Source organism: Cucumis sativus, chromosome 6 (genome assembly GCF_000004075.3).
Source record: "Cucumis sativus cultivar 9930 chromosome 6, Cucumber_9930_V3, whole genome shotgun sequence".
Classification (NCBI taxonomy): domain Eukaryota; kingdom Viridiplantae; phylum Streptophyta; class Magnoliopsida; order Cucurbitales; family Cucurbitaceae; genus Cucumis; species Cucumis sativus.
In genome coordinates this window covers 23483336-23507624 of record NC_026660.2, presented here as the reverse complement: position 1 = coordinate 23507624, position 24289 = coordinate 23483336, and the positions used below count along the sequence as shown (strand labels likewise).

General features: G+C 29.3%; 4 protein-coding genes and 1 non-coding gene across 5 annotated transcripts; 1 reads left to right on the top strand and 4 right to left on the bottom strand.

The window, feature by feature from the left end:
- Positions 1 to 2243: 2243 nt before the first annotated feature.
- LOC101208323 (GDSL esterase/lipase At5g03610) lies at positions 2244 to 4552 on the bottom strand. The gene is made up of 4 exons (XM_031887038.1): positions 4479 to 4552; positions 4144 to 4365; positions 3031 to 3305; positions 2244 to 2849 (listed from the first exon to the last, which is right to left on the bottom strand). Exons 1-4 carry the CDS (start codon positions 4531 to 4533, stop codon positions 2325 to 2327), a joined length of 1077 nt encoding a protein of 358 aa, XP_031742898.1. The 5' UTR covers positions 4534 to 4552; the 3' UTR covers positions 2244 to 2324.
- Positions 4553 to 6415: 1863 nt separating this feature from the next.
- Positions 6416 to 9865, bottom strand: LOC101208078 (GDSL esterase/lipase At5g03610). The gene is made up of 4 exons (XM_011659391.2): positions 9782 to 9865; positions 9516 to 9707; positions 7783 to 8063; positions 6416 to 7108 (listed from the first exon to the last, which is right to left on the bottom strand). Exons 1-4 carry the CDS (start codon positions 9840 to 9842, stop codon positions 6587 to 6589), a joined length of 1056 nt encoding a protein of 351 aa, XP_011657693.1. The 5' UTR covers positions 9843 to 9865; the 3' UTR covers positions 6416 to 6586.
- Positions 9866 to 15894: 6029 nt separating this feature from the next.
- On the top strand, positions 15895 to 18387 carry LOC101207837 (GDSL esterase/lipase At5g03610). Its single transcript, XM_004143331.3, has 3 exons — positions 15895 to 16512; positions 16615 to 17117; positions 17643 to 18387. Exons 1-3 carry the CDS (start codon positions 16452 to 16454, stop codon positions 18180 to 18182), a joined length of 1104 nt encoding a protein of 367 aa, XP_004143379.2. The 5' UTR covers positions 15895 to 16451; the 3' UTR covers positions 18183 to 18387.
- Positions 18388 to 19078: 691 nt separating this feature from the next.
- Positions 19079 to 19150, bottom strand: TRNAM-CAU. The gene has a single exon. It is a non-coding gene; the product is annotated as a tRNA-Met (tRNA).
- Positions 19151 to 19338: 188 nt separating this feature from the next.
- Positions 19339 to 22010, bottom strand: LOC101211012 (GDSL esterase/lipase At5g03610). The gene is made up of 5 exons (XM_004143264.3): positions 21855 to 22010; positions 21460 to 21669; positions 21038 to 21312; positions 20647 to 20953; positions 19339 to 19728 (listed from the first exon to the last, which is right to left on the bottom strand). The coding sequence occupies exons 1-5, from the start codon at positions 21907 to 21909 to the stop codon at positions 19517 to 19519; spliced, it is 1059 nt and encodes a 352-aa protein (XP_004143312.1). The 5' UTR covers positions 21910 to 22010; the 3' UTR covers positions 19339 to 19516.
- Between the last annotated feature and the right edge of the window lie 2279 nt (positions 22011 to 24289).

The window sequence follows — 24289 nt, the reverse complement described above, 5'->3', positions numbered from 1 at the left end:
TTGAAATAAAAAACATATCCAAAAACGATGGTTTAGCTCTATTTGATGTGGACTACATATTATAAAAATAAATCCATGGATTGGATTTGGGTCTTAACAACTAATTCTTAGGCTAATCTCAGGATATTCCTGCTTCTTTCCTTCCAATCTAAATGAATTTAATTGGTTAATTAAACTCTGATGTTGTATGTGTTAAGATTTAAGAACGATTTCTGTCAATATTCAAATATTGAAATTTGTCCCAACTCTTATTAGATTAAAATTTCGTGTATTTAGTTTAAGATTTCACATGCCTCTATCTGCATTATTGATGGGCAATTTGGTTTGGGATTGTAATGTTTGGTTATTAAAATTTTCAAATAATTATATGCAGATTACTTCAGATCTAGTTGTTTAATTAATTTCATGAATCATTGATTTCAAATTTGATATGGACAAAGTATCATATTTGAGGTTTACATGTAGGTGTGGTAGGTTAAATGGTGGTTTCAAATGAGCAAATGTAGATTTCTGTTACATGATGAATGGATTACTTAAACAAGAATGGCTAAAACTTTCATGTAAACTCTGCAAACTAAAAATGAGACGTATGAGTTAAATTTTATAGATTTCATAATTCCAACCACCTAATGAACCACACACACAATAAGACACTCAAAGTTAAATCAACTCATAGAAATGCCTAATTTCAGACCATAAAAACAACCACAATAAAATATATCCATGAATCTTTAATCTCAATGGAAGGAGTACGTATCAACAATCATGTTACTTATACCGACTCTTCAAACATGACTCGAAGGGCTAAAGTTTGTCAAGAAAGTTTTTAAAACTAATACAATCAAACCATTTGAAAATTTGAGGCCAGAAAGGGAAATCCGTAGCACTTAATTAAGCAAAAGTAGTTGAACCAACCACACTTAGTTTCTACTCTTTGTTCTACTCTTTCAATAAGGGGCTTACTGATATATCCAACTACTTCACTGAAGGAACCTTTCAACTTCCTCTCAAGAAAAAACCTCACCCACTTCAACTACCTTTATAACCCTTCTCTGAAAACCTTCTTCATTTCTCTTATACACACAGCATATATATAAACACATATTAGCATTAAGAAACACAACCAATTAGTTCCATACAGAAGTAATATATATATATAATGGGGAAGAGATCATCATCGTCGTCATCATCATCGTTGTCAAAGGCAAAGGTGGTTAGTTTGGTAATTTTGGTATTGAGTTGCTTAATATGGTGTTGCAAAAGCAGTGAATTATTACATTACAATTGTGAAGAGATATATGTTGTTCATGAAGGAGAAACTTTGCAAAGCATCAGTGAAAAATGTGGAGATCCATTCATTGTTGAAGAAAATCCTCATATTAATGATCCAGATGATGTTTTTCCTGGTTTGGTTATCAAGATCACTCCTTTTCACCATTTTTTCAAATATCCCACCTTTCTTACACCTTAGTTATTCTTCATCTAATTCAATTATATTTTTCTTGGGTTATTATTTGTTAATTTGCCTCTCCTCTTTGATATATCATTATACATATTGCTTCTTCCTTCGTTTCCAACCAGATTTTAAGATAATTTACAAACATGTGTATGTATATCTTTTTAGTTAACTATTGTAACGTGGAAAATTGAACCATCGATCTTTGAAACAATTTTTTTTTTTTGGACGATATAGTCGATGTAAGAAAGAATCAACCTTTTCGCTTTTTGAGAGATTTATTCTATTTACTTTAAAATGGTACTTATACTTATCCATTAAATTATACAAATTATTATAAATTTGAATTAGACTTTATCGTTTTTATTTGGACACATGTAGATTGAAAGAGAAATTTAAATATGAATATAGTTGGTTCAAAATTTTCACACCCTTTATTTTAATTTTAAAGGAAAAAAAATTAAGAGTGCATATTTCAAGCTAAAAAGAATGTAGAATGTGATCAATATATACTAAAGCGACTATATCTCCACCATATATATTCCATGACATTATTCAACATTCATCCCAAACAAAGTTTTCAACCCTTCTGTCTCATTAATCATTACTGCTTTTACTGTTTATTTCATACGTCGTTATTGTTCTTATAATAACAACAACGTATGTAACCTATGATAATTTGGGATCGATAATCCTTCATTCAATACATCCCACACATACATAATTAAGTTAGCCAATTTAGAAACATAATAATGAATTACAAAAAGAAGAGGTTATAAGCATTATGTCTGCAGAATTTGGGAAGACATATATATCTATATATATATAGATATAATGAGTGAAATTACAACAATTATTATAGTAGGGTTTAAAGGTTTTTAAGAATGGATTGTAAAGTAGAAAAGGCTGCAAACCATCCTTGTTGTGTGGGGTGAAAAGAGTCCCAAAAGAAAGCTGATTTAGGATCTTCACACAAACTGAACTTTTTGTTCCCTTTTTCATCAACACTTCCACATGAAAATCCATCACTAACTCCAAAACAACATGGCTTCAATAGTAATGGCTTCTCACCACCTTGTTTAGGGTTCCCAAAAATAATGGACATGAAGGAGGCATACATATCAAGAATGAAGAAATTGGTATTATTTTTGGTGGTAGTTTCATTATTATTGTTAAGTTTGGAAATAGATTGGTTCAACAAAAGGTTGTGAAATGTGACCAATGAGTTTATATCTGAATTGCATTGAGTAAATGAGGATGAATTTGTAAAGTGAGGAAGACACCCCAATGGAGCTAACCCTGTCACTACTACCTTCTTCACTCCCAAGCTATGGACTCTTTTCAAATTCCACATTATTTGGTCTACCACTGAAATCATGAATCCTTTGAAACCCTGCATTGTTAATTATTATTTAACCCCATAAGTTAAAACCATGCATATATTAAGTAAATTTTGATTAAAAAAATTAAGAGAGGTTGTGTTGATTTTAGTTTGTATTTCAATTAAATTTCAACTTTCACTTTTGCATTTGGTTATACTGGCCTATTTAATTTAAAACTTATACAGAACTGACCTGGAGAGAGCCATTGCGAGCAAGATAAAAGGAGTAGTCATTGCCAGAAACAGAGACGAGAGCGATAGAGGATTGAATGTCTGTTTCGTCAATAAACTTGTGGAAAAGGTCAATTTGAGTGGTCATATTTGGGAAGGAAACTGATGTATTGAACACTCCAGTTCCACCATAAGCAAAATTCACACCATTTATATTCTTATTTTTCCTCCCTTGCCTTCTTTTTAAATCTTTGAAGACTCGAAATGGGATAGGAGGCTTCAAACCCAAATATCTTGCTGCATCATTCATATAACAATTTTAACTTCACTTAGGCTTCAACGTATGAGAAAAGTAAATAGAAGAACGTACACAAAATTGGAGTCGTTGTTAGAAATTTACAAGATAATAAGCATTTTATTCTACAAGTTTTTTTTTATATATAATTTTGTTATCTAATTTATACAAATGCTTAGAAGATCCTTCTATATTTTTTTTAAAAAAATAAATTTATACGAATGAAATAATTAAAGTCGGAAAAACTAAAAGCATATTTTGAAGGTTAAAATGAAGTTAGAAAAACTAATATGGTTCACATATGCATATATATGTTTGTTTAGATTAACCATTTATTAAGTTCTTTTTAGTAAAGTTCTTTTTTCCTGTTTATTTATTCTTTGAGTAATTAATTATCATTATTTTTAATAATATAATTATCTTGATTTTTCTAACAAGATACTAATTAGTAGACGCAGGTTGAAGCCTCCTTACCATTCTCATCAAATTGTTATCTTGAAAATATTAAAAGCATATAAATATATATATTTATATTTGCTAAAATGACACTTGGTAATTACTATCCATCCCGAAAAATGAAAATAATAAAAAAGAGAGGAGAAAAACAGTAACTATATAAAGAGTGGAAAGGGGAGTTAAAGTACAAATGAATATGTTTATTAGTTATGGTTCAAACGTCATGGCTTCTCATTTTCATGGATTGAACGAAGTCGAACTACCAATCTACTTTATTGCAACGTGTACGGTACACTCAACCTCCTAATATCAGGAAAAACAAAATATTTGTCTTTAAAAAAATTACCAACACTGCATTTGTTTTCACTTTTCAACAACACAAACAAACAAGTTGCATGTTTTTACCTACGTAATCGGTCAAAACACGGCCATCGGAGAAACGGCCAGAAGGTTTGCCGGGAAAGGTTATGCCATAAGGAAACTTTCGAGAGCTGAAGTTTGATATACCGATGTTTCCTGTGTCAACATATGAGTCTCCAAACACATACAACTTCTTTGGCTGGAATTCACGGAGGAGATTATCATTGTGACCGCCTGATCCTTGCTCTGATACCAAATACCCACATGCACTACATTAATAACGAAGAGAAGGATAATAAAAAAAATGAGAAAAACTTGAAGAAAAGATTGGAAAGAATAAAAAAAGAACAACGTAGTACCTGAGAGAAGGAAGACAGTGAAGAGAGAAAAGAGTAGCTTTTGTGAGTACTCCATATTATCTTATGATCAAAATACAATGCTTGAAGTTGAAGTATAATGGCTACATCACAATATAATAATATATAGTGGTTTTCACCCCGGGTTGGCCAACCACGTTGCTTCCACTTATTGAATATATTTTCTTTTAACATGCGGATGATCTTGCTAGTATACACGTGTTTTTATGTTAATCGACTAGTTATGTGTATGTTTGGTGGAAAGTCTATGGTTGTCGAGGTTGGAAAGTATTATATGTATTTGATGATTTGTAATAACCTTGGCTTGGGTTATGCTAGGATCACATTATGATTAAGCAGGTTTAGGTATATGTGAAACCCTTGAAAGGAGCATTGGAATTGCTAAATCAACATTGTTAGCAAAGGCTTCACATATGAATTATACTACAAATCTTGATAAAAGAAGATCTCTCTCAAGGCTACATTATATATGGTAACGTGGTTAATTAGAATGTTGCTCTACGACCCGTTGTTGTTTTATCTTTTATTGAGTCGACGTATATTTTTGTTGGTGAAACAATGAAAGAGGCAATATGTGGTTGAAGAGGATAGTTGTTGGTGAGTTGTTACCACAAGAGTTTATTCCTATCATCTGTTGTGATTGTCAGTGTGTCTTTATTCTTCTTGCGAAGAATCCATCTGACCATTACCAACGGTCTAAGCATATCGATGTCAAGTTTCACTATATATATATATTTAGGGAAGTTGTTGCTTAGAAAGATGTTGAACTAGTAAAAAAGTTCACATATATATAGTTGAGATCAAATTGTCAGATATGTTAAACTAAGGTTTTTCCAGTTTATAGGTTTAAATACCTATTGGACGAGTTGAATGTTAAATCAGGATGATAGTGTCATTTGAGAACCAGTTTGGTTTTTCAATGACAAATGACAAATACTTAATGGTGCTTTAAATGTGTTTTTAGTTGAGGGCAATAATGTAATTTTGCTTCATTGGCATTTTTTGCGAATATTCCATCTTGATGCAAGAGTCTGTCAATTGTTTAAGGATAGATATAGAGTATGAAGATGGTAGACTAATCTTAATGGGACCCTCGTTCGAACAATAGCCACCATGACCTTAAGAGACCAATCTAGCCAAATAGATTTGATAAAAACTCATTAGGGAGCTCAAATGTGGAAAACCTTAATAGGACTCATAGGTGAGATATCACATAATTAACCCCATTCAAATAGAGATATCTTAAAGAACTCTATGAAAAACTTAGAGGTAGCTCAAAAATTAAAACTCATGAGAAGTTTAGAGGGTTCATATGAGCTAGCTACCTTTATTGACTTGATTAATTGTCAGTGGCCCGTCCGACATACTGGTGTTCAACTTTTCTTATTTTCAATATGTTTTGATTGAATTTACTGGCTATTATCCATTTTTCAACATGAACATGTTTAGTTCATTTTGCTACTACCTGATTGGACTGATGAAATATCATCATATAATCATGAATTCTTTGAAAATAGAAGTAAACAAAAAGTTAGACTGATGAGATAAGTAGTTTTTGATGTCTTGACAAAAATCCAATCTTTAGAGATTTATTATATCTTCTGATTTGCTCGATTACATATTATCCAGATTTAAAAGAAAAATCTTTAGTTTAGGAATGTAATAATATTGTCTCTCAACTTGGTTGACATAAAAATATAATTGAGAATATTGAATTTAAATATATAATGACAGATTTTTATCATTTTCTGGGGGAAGGAGAATAATTTTTTTTTAAAATATTTGATATATCATCAAACAAAATAGTGGAAAGAGAATCTCCAAAAATCAAATAACAAAAATATCTCATTCACACATTGAAAAGAAAACAAAAATATGATAAATTCTAGCACATACAAATGCACATACAATTCACAATATATGAGAAACCATAATTATTATTATCAAATTAATGATTGATAGTTCAATTTCAACTACAAATACATGAAGGAGGAAATTGAGTTTTTATTGGACAAGGAAATAAGCAAAAACAAGGAATTTAAGATGAATATATGATCCTCTAAGACAAGTAGGAATATGAAAAATATGATTTAAATACGTTTGAGAGTTGATATCAAAGAGTTAAAAGTTGCAAACCATCCCTTTTGAGTAGGGTGTACGGTATCCCAAAACAAGGCCAAATCAGGACGTTTGCACAAAGTGTACATTTTGTTGCCATGTTCATCCACACTCCCACATGAAAAATTACTACTTACTCCAAAACAACATGGCTTCAATGGTGTCTGAAATGTTGCCCCAACTTTAGGGTTCCCTTTGTTTTTTATGATGGACAAAACTGTGTCGTACATATTAAGAATGAAGAAATTTGGAGATCCGCCCAGCTTTGTTTCACTATTGAGTTTCTCCACAGCTTGTTTCAATAAAGTGTTGTGGAATACAGCAAGTGAATTCATTGTTTCATTGCATTTCTTGAATGATGGGGCTGTAGGACTAGGATAGCATCCTACTGGCCCTAATCCAACAACAACTATTTTTTTCACTCCCAACTTATAAATGCGCTTCAAATTCACAGATATTTGATTCACTACCGAGATAACGAATGGTTTGACTCCCTTCACAATCAAAACAATAACATACCGTTAGTAAAAATATGTAGATATATGTTATGAAATTGACAAACAAAAGAAAATAAAAGGTGTAAAACAACATAGAATCAAAGTAATAAATAATATATACTAGAGTAGAGAGTGACAAGAGGAAGATAGTAATTTATTTTTTTAAATATACTACAGAATGGAAGTGATCAATAAATGTATTGGATCATCTCAATTAAGTTTATACAACTGTAATACCCTACATAACGTATACTCGAGATCGACTTGTGATGCATTCATTCAAAACGATAAAAGTGTTCTAAGTATTAAACCTAGAGAGCTAAGATTAGTTCAAGAAGGGGTTACAAACAAAGCACTGCAAACAAATAAAACAAGTCAAAAGAAAGTCTTTCTAGTCTAAAGCTATATATATTTCTTTTCTTTCTACTATATATATATAAGAAACATCATTATAATTTCAACAAGTGGGCGAAAACATATTATTAGAGATGAAATATCATATTGTAGACTAAGATAATGTCAATAGAGCTAAAGAAGAAGGTTTATATATGTAGCAGTCACATTTTTCTAGTCGGGATGGTTCTAGATTCAAGATATTTCAATAACAGAGGAATGAATAAACAATTAAAAATATAATCAAAGTTTATAATTATAATATTAGTATTAATTACCTCTGGAGAACCATTGGTAGCAAGGTAAAAGGAATAATCATTGCCAGATGGAGAGACAAGGGCAATAGAGGAGTGAATATCATAAGAAGTGAATATGGAGTTGGCAATAAGATTTTGGAAAAAGTTTATTTGAGTTGTCATATTTGGGAAAGGATATAATGTGTCAAATACCCCAGTTCCACCAAAAGCAAAGTTTATTCCACATTTTGCTCTTAATTTGCTTCCAGTTTTTTTCCATGCAGTGAATGGTATTGGAGATCTCTTCAACCCAACATAGTTTGCTATACATAGAATCAAAGATCAATGTTAATTACTATCCACGTTCAAATTATGTCAATAATTTGTTACATAGATACATGTAAGAATTTAAATAGACATAGCTTTGATCTAGAATGAGAAAGACTAAACCAGTGTTTTGAGGTTTTTAGTTTTGCCATTAATCTTCCGGGCATAAATCAAGATTTATGTATAATCAAATTCCACGATGAAAATTTTGATGCAAATTTTTTTATGGTAATTAAGTATTATAATTATTATAAAGTCACGTGGTTTCATTATTAGATAGTTTAAATAATAATGATTAAAGTCTTCTTCCTTTGCAAGAAAATGGTTCAATAATCATAAACTATGTAATAATTAAATCATGAAACCACGTGACAAGATGTAACATATATATCTCGAGAATAAAACCTTCCATTTTTTATTTTAGCTTAAGATATATCACAAAATTTTCAGTTTATTTTATTTATTAAAATAAAATAATTATACAATCGATTTGCTATATCAACACGTCATTAATTTTCTTCTCGAAATAAAGAGAAATAAAAGATTATAGATCATAAATAATTTGCACAATTGATTAGCAACCAATAATTTTATACTAATATATCCGGAAGTTTAATTAATCATTCAACCACTTTTTGAGTATCGACTTTCTAGCCACATAATTGGTCCTTTTTTTATCCCAATTATTTATATTTTTGTTACATCCCATTCTTTCGTTTGTTATATAGTCTTTTATGTTCAAAACATACCTAAACCCTTAAACAATAATATAGATAGAAGAATATACCTACATCCATTTTCATCCAAACCAATTTTTAAAAACAAAACCCTTCTAAAATGAAACTTATGCACATTTCGTTTGAAAATATTTTAGTTCTCGTTAGAATAATTTTTTTCTATTTCAGTTTAATATGTACGTTATAACAATTTTAGAAGTCTTTAAGTTTTAATAAATAACAATATAGCAAATTATAATAACAAATTAGTCTTTATCATGAAAATATTTTTAAGATTATGTGAAATTCACATATAGATATTAAACTAATAGAAAATTAAACTCTTTTATAAACTATAAAGATCAAGTCGCCGTTCATTACATAATAAAAATTAGCACTTAATCTTAAAGAAGTTTTATTTTTTTGGTAAAGACTAATTAATTGCTACAATCTTCAAAATATATTAACTTAAAAAACCAGAACCAAATTGTTACGTACCTACTAAAGTTTAAGATACCAAATTATTACTTTAATAAGACTATGGAGACTAAAAATAAAATTTAAATGGTCTTTTAGTTGATGAACACGAGAATATAGATTATCTAAATAAGATGTTGGTTTTGAAATGAGTTTTAAAAGTAAAAAAAGATTAAAAGGAAGAAGAAGATTGAAGAAGAAAAGATTTAAGGCGTTGAAAAGTTAGGTTGAGATATATAGATGGAGATTATATACCTAAGAAATCAGTCAAAACACGACCATCGGAGAAACGGCCGGAAGGGAAGCCGGGAAAAGTAATTCCATAAGGAAAATTCCTCGCACTGGAAGTATTGACATTGATGTTGCCAGTGTCAACGTAGGAATCTCCAAACACAAAAAGCTTCAAGGGATAAAAATGAGCATGAACAGGCGACGATGATCCTTGACCTAATTAAGGACGAAAATGAAACAAATTATTCAAATCGCTTGAAGAAGGAAGAATAAAGAGAGATATTAATTACCTAAGTGGAGAGAGAAAAGGAGGAGAGACAGAAAGGAAAACAAAAGGTTGTTTGAGGCCATAATGACAGAATGAAGCTACGTACGTACACAAAATGATAACCCAAATTGTATTGAGCATATATATAATGGTTTTTAGAGATGGCCGGTCCAACAGCATTAGTTTGAACCGGTGAAGAAATTTTCTATTTTCTAATTTTGTTTTTATTTTTAGTAATTTAGTATTTGTTTATCATCGGTGGCGTCTTCCACGTTGCAAATAAAAAAGCAGATTTGTGAAAGCACGTTTATATTATATTATTAATCCTAATTTGGACGATAATCATATTTAGAATAAATAATAATAATTCGGATCCTTCAAATAAATATATAAAATTTAGTAACGCTAACTTTTGTATTGACCAATACACTGTTTTTGTTTTTCATTTATTTCTATACGTTTATAAATAATTTATAGTTTTAGGGGTAAAGATAAAAGAAAAATGTTTGGATTGATAATTGATGGCTTATATCTTATGCATTGATTTCAATAATTTAGGTTAATTTGATTATAGTGAAGTTCTATAATTCTTTGATAAACTTGAGTTATTCCATTTTGACATTCTACCTCTCTTGTTTGTTTATTTAGGTAGGATGATAAAAATGGTAGTGATTAAATATAGGAAACAAAATATTTGTACACATCACTCCAATTAGATGAATTAAGGTTCCATTTCATAATTTTCTTTTTTTAAAAAAATTAATCTTGCACTATTTCCACGCCCAAATAAATTTGAAAACTAAAAAAAAAATTCTTTTTATTTTAGGAATATCAATAAGAATTCAACTATAATTGAACCGAACCAAAGAAGATAGAAATTCTTGAAAGAAAAAAGAAAAAGTAATATAGATCTAAACTTCAATGTTTTTTGGAGTTAATTTTACATATATACATATATAGATATATGTAGTTTGAGATACTTTAATATACATATTGATCATTCCTTTCTAATTTTTTGTAACGTCTCAATGTTTTAGAACTAACCCAATGTTATTAATTAATAAAAATGACATTTTTAAAACTTAAAACAAAGCCAAGCAAAGCTACTGTTTTTATTAAATAAAATGTAAAATAAACAATCTAAAAACAATTATTTGGCAAACCAAAAAAAAAAAAAAATTACTAAGAAAACCTAATTTGAACTATATCTAATTTTTATAAAGAGTTCAAAGCTCTAGAACAGACAAAAATGTCTATTCGTTTTATTGATAGCATGAAAGATCATCATCACTCATAAAACATGAAAAAAGACATCCAACAAAGCATACATGATCATAAAATCCCTCGTATGGCCTGTCATGAGTTTTTCTTATCGTTCGCTAGCTCCTCTTTACCTTTGTCCATAGAAAAGGATGAGACCCACTACTCATCTCCGACTAAATGAACGGTTAATATTTCTTATTAGGTTGTCAGTTTTGTGATCCCAAAATTAAATTAAAGTACATTTAACAATCAAATAGTCGGTGGTGATCTCTAGGAGACACCCACAAATTTTCATCTTTAAAGTTAAGTAAGAGTTTAAATAGTCGAGATATTTATAGATCCCTCCCTAGATAAAAAAATTTGAAAAAAAGAAAGTCAAACATTTGTTGAATGTGTTATTAAGTGCCAATAGAAAACGTGTAAGTTGAGTTATTTAAATTAAATGGATTTGAAAGAAATTCTCATAGGGTCCATCAAAATCATCATATGGAATTAAAATTTCCATATTTTGATGATTGTAGAATCGTGGGATAGAAATTATCATATATATATTTGGAAAATAAAAAATATATAGGTTGGTGTAACATCAATTCTAATCTAATCAGAGTAATAGTGATAATTAATAGGATCATACGTCAAAATTAGCCCATTAACCTAACGAACAAACACGTTAACAACTAAAAAACTCGTGATTCAAATTCTTTTATTTATGATCTATTAATGAATTAATATAACCATGAATTGCAAAGCAATTTTATATTTTATATGCTCAAAAATAAAATTTGATTGAATTCTCGTAACTTTATTTATGTGTTATGTAATTGCAATCTTTTTAATCAATATAAGATTGATTTATATATCATTTTTAATGTTTTGGAATAATAAGTGATTAAAATATAGTATGAAAGTAAAAATCATATGTTGATGTTATTTTTTCTTTTAGGTTATTTGGTGATTTAAAGTCTAATGTTGTTTAAATATTAATGAATGGTTAAGTTAATGTTATTCAACCCATATGGAGAAAATAGAAGATGTTAGTTTATTGTTAAGTGAAATAATTAATGGTGGTGATGGTTGTATTTAGGTGTGGTTGACTATGGGTAATGGGAATTCACAAGTGGCTTTATTATAATTCTATTTAGAATGAATATGATTAATTGTACACAATTCCCATTGCTTAATTATAATACATTATGCCACTTCCCATTCTAACTCCACTTTCCTTTTCTTTTATATATATAATCTTACTTTGCAACCATATTTAAATCGTTTCCTTTCGATTTTGTTTATGTCTCATTTCAATAATTGTTTTTTTTGTTATAAGAGGCTTAATTGGGTTAAATCTAACATAGTTTAGATGCTTAATTTTTTTTTTGGTTTGGTTTGTAGGATTTCTTTTTCATCATTTTTATTGATAGGATTTAAGAAATAACAAACTTCAACATGTAAATTCAATATTATTATTGTCACATCACATACCTGCTTGCTCGTCTCATGGGGCACAGATTTGAACATCTTTGATGCAGTTAAATACCAAAGACATTTGCTTCGCTTCATTAACTTAACTTAATCGCCGAAACACTTAACTTAATAAAAGTACTTTAGACGATAAAACTTAACACATAAAAGATAAAACAAACTTTAATTTTTATTACCAACAAGGCGTTGAGTACAAGTATAAATAGATATAAGATTTAACCAAAATTACAAACAATACACCTAAGCTTATAATTAAACGTCTGACACCTATTTGCCTAGTAAGCCCAAATTTCCTACTTCTTTTGGCCTCAACGCCTAAGTCTTGGAAGATAAATTTTAAAGAATAAGTCTAAAAGACTTAGTGAGATTTTATAAAAAAAAATTTCACAATACCTTTTCATAAACATCATTTTGCAAACCAATTCAACAGAACAAGATAATATATCAAGTGAAAAAAATATATCATTTCGCATAACATATCTTTTCACATAAATGAATCATCTCAAATAAACACACCTTAGTTAACAAACATTCTCTCCACCAAGGATCCCAAATCACTCTCTACGCTAGGTCATGTAAAATCCTTCTTCGAGAAATACTTGATTCTTCTCGAGAAGCCCATTGTTCTAAAACGCCAATCTTGAACACCTAGCCAAAACTTCCACTTCTTTAACTTATACACAAATTTCACAGTTATTGTGACAAAATTGACGCTATATATCTTAGTCCATATTAAAGGAAGACTCAAAAGAAGAGAGCTTTGTGGAGCTAACTTAATTGGATCCTACTTCTGATGGTCTTTTAGTTGGAGCTTAATAGAAAACCTTTCAAAATGAAGAGAAAATCCCCAACCACTTACTGGAAGGATTTACTTGCACATATTGATCCCACAATCTCTAACATTCCTTTGTTTAAAAGAATTTTTTTTGAGAATGCACTTTCTTTCTTAGATTTGATGGCTTGATCCTAAATATAATAGCACGTTTGTACCCTCGTGATTTGGAGGAATTTCAATTCGTAATGAATTTCATTGTTTGATGTTACAAGAAATAAAATGATTTTAAATTTTAAAACTATTTTTTAAAATCTCATTTTACTCAAAAGAAAAAAAACCTTCCCTACTAAAATGCTTGGATTTTAATTTGCAGGATTTCATGGACCTTTTATCTCTTTAAAATTTTCAATTTCTAAATTACTTAATTAACCATATTAATTTTTAATATTCTTAAAAAAAATTCTTTTCTAGTTACCATCCAAACAGAAAATTTTAAATTCTTCTCGTTCTAAACAGAGTAATTAATTTAAAATCATTTCTAAATTAGATCCCAAAAGAATTAGAAAAATGAAAAGAAAAGAAAATGAATAATATATACAACAAATGATTTCCTTTCATTACACACACGTATATCAATCTTTATAGTAGCTAGTTAATATCACCTGGCTCCAGCATGTAACAAGAAAAATAGGGTTAGATTAGCCGGACGATTATACCAATTTTCATGTGGAACGTTGTGAATATATATTACAAAATTCCATAATATAGTATATGCCTTTTAGCAAACACCACTCACTCTTAAAATGCATACAAATATTTCACCATCCATATATTATGTCTCCAAAATGTCCCTCTCATATGATACCATCCTCAAAAATATCAGTCCAATAAAAGATGCTTCTTTATTTGAAAATCTAGTGTGCATATAAATATATATATATATGCATGTATGTAAGTATATATATGAGAGTTAAAAATTGGATTTCTAAATTTGAAGTTAACAGTACATGTATTGTAACAGTTGAATTTTGACAAGATCATAGAAGTTATTAGAGCTGGTCGATAACGTTATGTTATTGAAAAAAAATGAGAATATGCTTAGAGATCATTTATTTTACTTGATGTTCATGCATGCTCTGGTCTCCCACGTTTAAAAATAATGTATTTTTCTAATGAAATTTAATTTTAAGATTAAACATAAATTTAATTTAAATATTGTGAACTTTTAAATTTACGTTTTTCTTTCATTTTTTAGATTAATTTTTACAAGTATAACAAAATATTAAAATATTCATGATTCGTGTAACAAAATAAAAAAAAAGTCTAGAAAGATAATCATTTTTTAAATATTTGAAATTTGTTGTTACTTTTCATATTCTTTTTTATTTTTTCTTCAGCAATTTTTCTTTTATACTTTTTTAGAATTATGATATTTGTTTTCAATCAATCATAAATTTTGTATCATATTTTTTCAAGATGTTATTTGGTTTAAGTTCATATACTAAATATAAAAGATCTTGGGACACGATCTTGAACAATCTTGAACAAAAATAGTTGAATATTGGTACATGATTATATATATTTGGCTACTCGTTTACCAAATTTAAAGGATCATGTACCCATATTGTGTACCAAATATAAATGATCGTGTACCAAAAGATTTTGAAAAAAAAATTGTTGGAATATTGATACACGTTTTAGAGGAAGAATTGCGCGTGAGTAAACAATTAATCGCATGTTGACCGGACATTTCTTGTATTTTTCATTGTGAGTTTTTTTTTCCTGTTTTTGAAATTCTTTTGTACAATGTAAATCTTTTGATGGTTTTTTATATATTTTTTTAAAACCCAATTTTTTTACTCTAATTTTCAATATATATATTTTGGTTAAATGTTTAGAAAACAATTATTTTGATCCTTCTTGTGAATCTAGTTTCTACCTTGACTTTTCTTTTTTCAACTTTTTCCACTTAAAATCTTGTTCACATGACTCATAATTCGAATTAGTATTCATAGTTTTGATCCTGACATTCTCACAAACCAATACAGTATGTTTTGTTCTCACTTACATGCATTCTAGAAAAATTTTTAGAAGATCACTCAACATAGAATTATTTTAAGTTAAAACATGCTTAACTTTGAAATTCCTATAATTGAGCCATCGAAAAGAAATGAACACCTTGTTGGTATAAATATTAACTTTTAATTCTATAATTAAGTTTTTCTTAACCTTACTTGCATGTCTTCAAGATCTCTCTCATTCGGAAGTGATATCATTCCTAAACTCGTGGCGTTACATTTATTATATTTGTTAAAATTAAAATCAAAATCAAAGTAAGAACTAATGGACTATTTTTCTTTAAATTCAATACTAGAATAAACACTTTAAACAATAAAAAAATATATACATAAAAAATCAAAAGATAATAAATTTGAAAGTTCACCGAAATAAAACTGAAAACATAAAATTCTTTTACGTCCAACAAACATAGATATTCATTATGCATTTTATAAGTTAAATGCTTTGAAGAAAAGAAAAAAAAAAAAACTCTCAACTTTATATCTTCAAAATATCTACGCATTTTTTAAACATTTTTATGAGAGAAAAAAAAAAGAGAGAGAGAGAGAGAGAAATGAACGAAATACAGAAATTGTTATGAAACACAGAAATAGGTTCGGTTTTGGGATTTTCTTTCTAAGTTGTAATTGTTTGTCCTTATATTAATAAAGCTTTTTTCTCCACAGGAAACTATTCTCAGGTAATATTGCATTGAACTCTTTTATTTTGTCTCTACCATTTGTTGTGTGTCATTTATTTTATTAAGATTCTATACTACAAAAACGAGAAAACCTTATTATATTCTTTTAAAAAAACGTAAGATTACCAAATGAAATCTTTTGGGGAGTCAAAACAAAGTTTGGAAGCTAAGCGGTGATGTTTTATTACACCTTATAACAATATATTTCGTCACATATTCTTCAATTCACAATTCAACTCCCTTTATAATATGATTATATATGTGGCATCTCGGCCGGCTACCACTTCACTTCTCAATTCATTATATAATATAAATAGGCCGTTATAGCATTCCACATGATCAGCTATTAAACACAACTCTCCCCTATACATATATTGCATGTATATGATCTTATAATAAAATAATTATCATTCACTAATGGACTTTAATCTGAAGCTTCTCTTCACTTTCTTCTTCTTCACGCTCTCTCTCTTTTCAGGTTCGTACTTGCTTAGTTATTTGGTGTAGTTTTGTTTTAATTATTTGAATTGATGAATCAATGGATTATATTATCGCATGAGGTTAACTTGGCGTAAAACAGGACAAGGATCGGCCGGTGGGTTTTACGGTAACCTCCGCCACCGCCACCGGAGCCACCCTTCACGGGGAACAAAACTATTTGTTTTTGGTGATTCATATGTTGATACCGGCAACATTCTGTTTCCGTTTTCAAGTGCTGAACAGTTTCCTTATGGAATCACTTTCCCGGGAAAACCCAGTGGTCGGTTTTCGGATGGTCGTGTTCTGACTGACTTTGCAGCGAAACATTTAGGGGTGAAATCTCCGATACCGTTTAGTATACGAAGTGAAGTTGGGGAGGAGAGATTGAAAGAATCAGGGATAAATTTTGCATTTGGTGGAACAGGGGTTTTCAACACGTTGGTTCCTCTCCCAAATATGACAACACAAATTGACCTGTTTGAACAACTTCGAGATGACGAATCTGGGTTGATCAGTAATAGAGATGTTCATCTCTCTCTCGCACTTGTCTCTGTTTCTGGGAATGATTACTCTTTTTACCTTGCAACTAATGGCTCTGCCCAGGTAATTCCTTCATCATCTCCATAACTTTCTCTACTTTAACATTGTTTATCACTATTATTCATTTTTAATCATCACTTGCTTTCTCCTCTCTCACAATACAGTACTGATTATGTTTGTTTATCTTAATAGAATCTCTTAATTTTACGCTGAAAAATAGAATAGAGAGTGGACAGAAATAGATAATAAAATGGACAATCCACCCATTCTAAATAATCTATACCCATATAGAGAATTTAAATGGGGGGCGTGGACAAGGACGACTATTTGTTGTCACAATTTATTAGATAATACAAAATTTTATGACACAGCCAAATTGACGAGTCACTGACTAGGCGGAGATTTTTTACTTTATGAAATTTTTAATATATCTTGAAGATGATATCGTTTTGGGTTCACTGTTTTTAGTTTCTATCCAAATATTTATTTCAATTTTTTTTTATGACGTCGTGGGTCTTAATACCATATTATATAGTCTATCGATAGATTATTACAAGGCTATGAAAGTTAATTTGTTTGATTGTACAGGGATTAAAACCATTCATAAACTCGGTGGTGAATCAGATAATGGTAGATTTGAGGAGGATTAGGAGGTTAGGTGTAAAGAAAATAGTAGTGACAGGGCTAGGGCCATTGGGATGTCTTCCAATATTTACAGCTCCATTCTCATTCAAGCAATGCAATCAAACCATAAACTCATTTGTCCAATTTCACAACTTCTTGTTGAAGCAAGCTGTGGATAAACTCAACAAACAAATTACTAAACAACAGCATTATTCTTCTTCTTCTTCTTCTTCAAAAATCTTCATTCTTGATGTGTATGATGCATTCTTGTCCATAATCCAAGGCCGTGGCAGTGGCAGAGTTGGGTTATTAAAGTTCAAGACCCCATTAAAGCCATGTTGTTTTGGGGTGAGCAGTGAATTTGAATGTGGGAGTGTGGATGAACAAGGGAATAAAAAATTTGTGTTATGTAATGATCCCAAATCAGCTTTCTTTTGGGATTCTGTTCATCCCACTCAAACAGGATGGGCTCATGCATTTTCCTCTTTTACATCATTTCTCTAATCACATTTTGATATACATAAAGTTTGTCTGTGACACAAACGATTTATGTATTTTTTTTTCTATCGAGGTGAAAATAATGATAAATGTAATCTAGAGGATATAGTAAAGTATTATTATTCCGAAAATATAAAGTTACCACACCCCATTGTATCACCAAAATGTACTATATAGTTCTAAAAGAAGCCTCACATGCAACTATTTTGTATTTGACTGTTTTTTTTATATATATGTTTTTCACTTACCTCTTACTAAAACCTTACGAACTTATAATTGACACCAAATCACCAAATTGTATCATCTCGAGTAATGGTAAAGTCATTTATGTCTATTTAATATTTAATTTTCCTATTTTATGTTTAACTTTTGAAATCTTTAAAAACTAATGGAGCTAAATTTACCATCTTTTATATACTAAATTTGTGATTTAACCATGATATTTTTAGAAAATATAATATTATTTTATGGAGATGAAGAAGAGCTATCACCCAAATTAAGATGTATTGGCTTCTTGCATGGGTGTCCTAATTGATTGGGTTTGTCTTACCCAAATACATCATTTTCTTAAGGACACATTTCTTTTTCTTTTTTCTTTGAGAAAAGTTTGGAGAATATATGTCTCATCTGTTATTGTTGGGACTTGGGAACTTTGGACCTCCTCTCCTCCCTCATCTCTCTATTTTTCTTTTTCAAGTATTGGATCAAAGTATATATATACCTTTTATTTGAATTAACATATCAATAATCTATAGAAAAAAAAAATTTAAAATTTTCACTCAATTATTATTCTTGGTCTTTCCACAGTGTGTTATTTAGGATTGGATAAATTTCTTGCTCAAGAGGGTAGAAGCAAAACTTTATCTACTCTTTTTCTTTACATCATCTCCAAATTGAAAATTTATCAGAGCCAAGTTTCGATCTTGGGACCTGTGGGTTATGGGCCCACCACGCTTCCGCTGCGCCACTCTGATTATTTATGGACAAACATCTTAAATATAAGTAAGAATAAAATATATAGCATACGAAAGTAATTAAACTAAGCATCTTATAAGATTAATGAAACCTTTATAAACTAGATGACATGCTCAAAACTTACCCAATTAGTGCTCATATAAAGTTTCCATGAAACTTCCCACAAAATTCAAATAGTACACAAGAATTTCAATAATTCTCTCACTTTAAAGAGAAGCCTTTATTATATATTCATAATGATAATTAATAGTACAATAATTGAGTGAGCCAAAGATTAAAGCAGGTAGATAATTAATATATAAAATATTGGCCCACTTAATTAATTAAACCATGCATACATTAATTGATATTGATATTGATCAATTTTAGAAATGCTGTTTGAAATTGGAGAGCAAGATGGTAAGGGCAGCAATCCATCCTCGTTGAGTAGGGTGAACTCCATCCCAAAAGAAGGCTGAATTAGGATCATCACATAATACATATTTCTTGTTTCCATCTTTGTCAACACTTCCACAATTATATTGAGGGTTTATCCCAATACAACATGGCTTCAATGGGGTTTCAAATTTTATGTTTCCTGCATGTATATAAAACAAATTAATCAGGGGTGTCCACAATTGTAACGTCTTCTTCTTTTTTCTTGTTTCTTGTTCGTTGTTACAAATGGTAATAAAAGTTAAAAGGTTTTGTTTAGTGATTCTTTTAGTTTTGGAATTTGTGTGCTATATATGCTATCTTCCTTTAAAAATAATAAACTTTCTACAAAAGTTAATTGGCTTGAAATTTTTGTTTTTTCTTCTCTGAAAAAGATACTTCATTGATGGGGTATGTGAAAAGAACATAACATAGACTACAGAGTCCCGAAGAAAGCTCTCGGTTTTAAAGTGATAGATGAACTAATTCAAAACCTTGGCTTGAATTTTGAAAAATCTATAAATAGTAGATAGGAAATAAAGAAACTCTAAAGGAATGGAAAACAATGTTTAAAATTTAAGTTTCCAAAAATCAAATAGTTATCAATATTACCGAACTAGGGAGGTTTTTCTTTTCTTGTTCCAACTTTTTTTAGAAAATCTAAAACACAAACAAAATATTATTTGATTGTTTTTTTTCTCAATCTTTAATATATAATTTTAACTCGAAATTTTAACATTATTAATTTTTAAAAAAAAAGAATTACAAGAAATAACAACCAAATTCATTTATATTTCCTTTAGATCATTTTATTTTTATAGCAATTTTCAAATAGAGCAAAAATTCTATTACCTGTGTCTATATCCCTAATATAATAAATGTAAAATTTTATTATATTTTATAAATATTGAGAATGTAAGATGCTTTTCAATTGACAATAATTTCTCTTAATTTTTCTTCATTAAAAAAAACAAGAAAGAGTGAAAAAAGAAAAGAAAATATTATGAAAGTGGATATGATTAAGGGTAGGATATGAAAGAGAGAGAGAGAGAATAGGAGAGATGTAGTTGTAGTACTTTACCTTGAGGGATGCCTTTGTTTTGGATAATAGATAAAAATGCATCGTGGAGATTAAGAATGAAGAAAGGTAAATCATTTGTTTCCTTATTCAACTCATCCACAGCTTGTTTTAACAAATGGTTGTGGAAATCCACTAATTGAGATAGTGTTGAATTGCATTCCTTGAAATCAGTAAGGACTGTGACTTCAGGTACACAATGCAATGGTCCTAATGCTGTTATACCTATTTTCTTCACTCCAAAACTATGGATCCTTTTCAAATTCACACTTATTTGCTTCACGACTTTCTCGATCAGTGGAATGAAACCCTAATAATTAAAACCAAACCATCAGTCATTAATCATTAGATTGTGATAAAAGAAATCTCAAAAGTGGATCGATGGTTGTTCTACCTGAATAGGACCATTTTGTGATAGGTAATAAGAATAGTCATTGCCAGAAACGGAGACAAGGGCAAAAGAGGAATTGATTTGGCTTGGGGTAAATGTGGAGTTGGCAATAAGGGTATGTAGGAAGTCAATTTGAGAGGTCATTGTTGGCAAATCATACCCAGTTTTAAACACACCAGTTCCTCCATAAGCAAAGTTCACACCATATTTTGTCCCTTTAATTCCCACCTTTTCCAAGTGTCTATATGGGATTGGAGATTTCTGCCCTATTAAATTTGCTGCAATATTTATTCAATTCCAAAAAATTGTTATTGCCATGCATCATAATTTCAAATTATTGAAGCTAAGCCTAAAAGTAGCTATGATAATTACCATATTAATTATTTTGTAAAAAGAATATTGAGAGATTGATAGTTAATATCTACCCGCGAAATCGCTCAAAACGCGACCATCAGAAAAACGTCCAGCAGGTTTGCCGGGGTAAGTAATTCCATATGGATATGTGGGATAATTTGAATCTGAGGGGCTGACGTTGCCGGTGTCGACGTATGAATCCCCGAAGACGAAGAGCTTGGTTGGTTTAAAATGGCTATGGACGTGATGGTGGTGATGGTGATGACCACCAAACCCTTTCCCTAAAAGAAAAAAATTATACATATATATTTGTCAAACTTTAATCAACTCAAATTTAAAACGTTATCTTTTTTGTTTAACAAGAAAATAAAAGATGAACTGATAGATAAGGTGCAGTCGAGCCTCTGGAAAGCAAGAAATTAAAAAGGAAAAATAATAATGAAAAGGCCATGACAGAAATCTCCACCTGAGAGAAGGGAGAGAATGAAGAGAAGTGGGAGGAAGAGCTTTGTTGACTCCATTGTATATTTTGTTTACAAAGAAATCCACAAGTTTGGTTCTGTATCTCCCAATTCAATATGGCAAATATATAGACTATCTGAGGGTGAGATTATCATAAAATCAATTGCCAAACAAAAAACATACCTCTCATGTCTCATTAAAAGTCGTAACTCGTAAGGTTATGATATTTAGGATCCGTTTCATAACATTTTCGTTTATTATTTCTAAAATTTGAGAAACATTCGAACAATATGGGTCAAAAATAAAAAACAACCAACACTAATTTTTTGTTCTTGTTTTTATTTCAATTTAATCATTTCTACGAGTAATAAATATAAACTTTCGATGTATTGGTGCTAGCACCCATATGATAATCTATTTCACTATATATTTTTTTATAGAAATAATTCTCCGATATTTATATTATATTTATTTATTTATTTTAAAATTTTCTTATATTTAAATTTGAGGAAAATTAAGTTCGATGAAAAAAAATAGAAAAAAAACAATTTCATACCACCTCGTTTTTGTGCATTACAAATATGATAAGTAATTAAATATATCATATCCATTAGACAATTTTAATTTTAATTTACTACTTTTATAAGTTTACATATTTTTGTAAATGCTCATTGAATTTATATATTATTTTAATTTCTAATACATATTGAATTTTTTATATTCCAAATTTCAACTTCCAAGATGGAGACCTATATTGTTGTTTTCTTCCTTTTATTATTTTATATCTTTTTATAAATTAATTTTGATATTCACAGAATAATTATCTTATATTTATAATTTTAGAATTATTTAATATTTATTTTTATATCTCATTTTAATTTTCAATATGATAATTTTTTAGTATTAAATTTTACAATATGCATGTTTATTATTATATATAGTTTAGTTCTTTACTTTTATATGATTTGAAACTGAAGTGAACTTTATTTGTTAAGAGATAACCAAGTAGAATTTTACCGTCCGTAAATGTTTTTGGTTAAGACATTCATTTAAAACTTTAATATTTTATAACCACGATATATATGTAAAAATATAAGTTGGATTCGAGTTGATATCATCTTAAGACAAAAAAAAAATAGTATGAATCCAATCTTTACAAAATATATATAAATAAAGATATGATACAACTTTGTTATATTATATTTTAGTTGTCCCAAGTTTGATAAAATAATTTTTTTATGTTTAATGTATGACAAAAAAACAAAAAACAAAAATAAGAATAATTATCCATCATAATCCTATTTTTTGTTCTAGAAAAGAAAATAAACAGGAAATGAAAAATTAAACAAAGAATAGAATATTTTATCCAATGGATCTTTAAGTTTTTCTTTACGTAGGATTCTCAATCGATAGAGAGAGAGAGTTTGATATCAGATATTTTGATTGATTAACCAAACGTGTTAAAATATGTGTCCAGAGTTTAAAATTAGTATACAGCCAATAAATCTTTTAACTTTATCTAATGTTTGGCCAATTTTAAACTTTCTAACTCTACCACCCAATTCACGACGTATTAAACAGTTGTTAAATTTTGGCAAGGATGGAGACAAGTAATGATGATATATATATGTGAGGTAACGGACTTTGAAAACATCATCACAAAGAAGATAATATATGGAGAGATCTTTTGTTGGTTTTACTAAGAGATGGGACTCACATCAGTTGAAGATAGAATTAGAACTCAAGTTTCACATTCTATGAAAGGCTGACTTATTTGTTCGATTTTATGTGTCACGGGAATTGATATATAATCTGTATCAAATGTCTATTTCGATGCTTCCAAAACACTCATACACAACGCCATGGTTTTTGGTTTTAGCTTTGTTTTTGTATTTTGTGGCTATAAATTGATACGGTACTGCTAAGTACTGTATATCTTTACCAAGCTCACGCCTTGGCTACTAAATTTTATGCCATTTAATTCTTACTCTTAGTGTGTTCATTCTTACCTAAGTCTTAGCTTTGTTTTTCACCATGCACATGTCGTCTTTCAATCTTTAACTTATTGTTGAGAACAGACGTAACTGCAGTACACAATAATAATCTACATATGAAAACTGAAGTATTTAATTAATTCTTTGAGTCATGTTTGTATTTGTATTGATTTCTTTAGTATATTTTTGTTTTTATTCTTTTTTCTAATTCTAAGCTTGGAAATTTTCTTGGAGCTTCAACTTCAAAGTTCTTAGGAACTTAATTAGGTGGGCGGTGGATTGAACTTTAACTAATTAATCTAGTTGAATGTTTCCCATATTATAACTAAATAAAATTAAACTAAAATGGATAGCTCCATTAAAAAGCAATAGAAACAGCCCCTACTGTGATCTAATAATGATCTTACGAATTAATCAAGAGTCTACCTCTCTAACTCCCTCAACT

Coding starts and splice junctions, on each gene's coding strand:
- LOC101208323 (XM_031887038.1), bottom strand. CDS start 4,533: ATGGAGTACTCACAAAAGCTACTCTTTTCTCTCTTCACTGTCTTCCTT. Junction 4,366..4,478: donor CACTGTCTTCCTTCTCTCAG/GTACTACGTTGT, acceptor ATTTGGTATCAG/AGCAAGGATCAGGCGGTCAC. Junction 2,850..3,030: donor CTCGCAATGGCTCTCTCCAG/GTCAGTTCTGTA, acceptor TTAACAATGCAG/GGTTTCAAAGGATTCATGAT.
- LOC101211012 (XM_004143264.3), bottom strand. CDS start 21,909: ATGGAGTCAACAAAGCTCTTCCTCCCACTTCTCTTCATTCTCTCCCTT. Junction 21,670..21,854: donor CATTCTCTCCCTTCTCTCAG/GTGGAGATTTCT, acceptor TTTTTCTTTTAG/GGAAAGGGTTTGGTGGTCAT. Junction 19,729..20,646: donor AAACAAAGGCATCCCTCAAG/GTAAAGTACTAC, acceptor ATATACATGCAG/GAAACATAAAATTTGAAACC.
- LOC101207837 (XM_004143331.3), top strand. CDS start 16,452: ATGGACTTTAATCTGAAGCTTCTCTTCACTTTCTTCTTCTTCACGCTC. Junction 16,513..16,614: donor CACGCTCTCTCTCTTTTCAG/GTTCGTACTTGC, acceptor GGCGTAAAACAG/GACAAGGATCGGCCGGTGGG. Junction 17,118..17,642: donor CAACTAATGGCTCTGCCCAG/GTAATTCCTTCA, acceptor TTGATTGTACAG/GGATTAAAACCATTCATAAA.
- LOC101208078 (XM_011659391.2), bottom strand. CDS start 9,842: ATGGCCTCAAACAACCTTTTGTTTTCCTTTCTGTCTCTCCTCCTTTTC. Junction 9,708..9,781: donor CCTTTTCTCTCTCCACTTAG/GTAATTAATATC, acceptor GTCCTTAATTAG/GTCAAGGATCATCGTCGCCT. Junction 8,064..9,515: donor TGTTTTGACTGATTTCTTAG/GTATATAATCTC, acceptor TTCTATGTATAG/CAAACTATGTTGGGTTGAAG.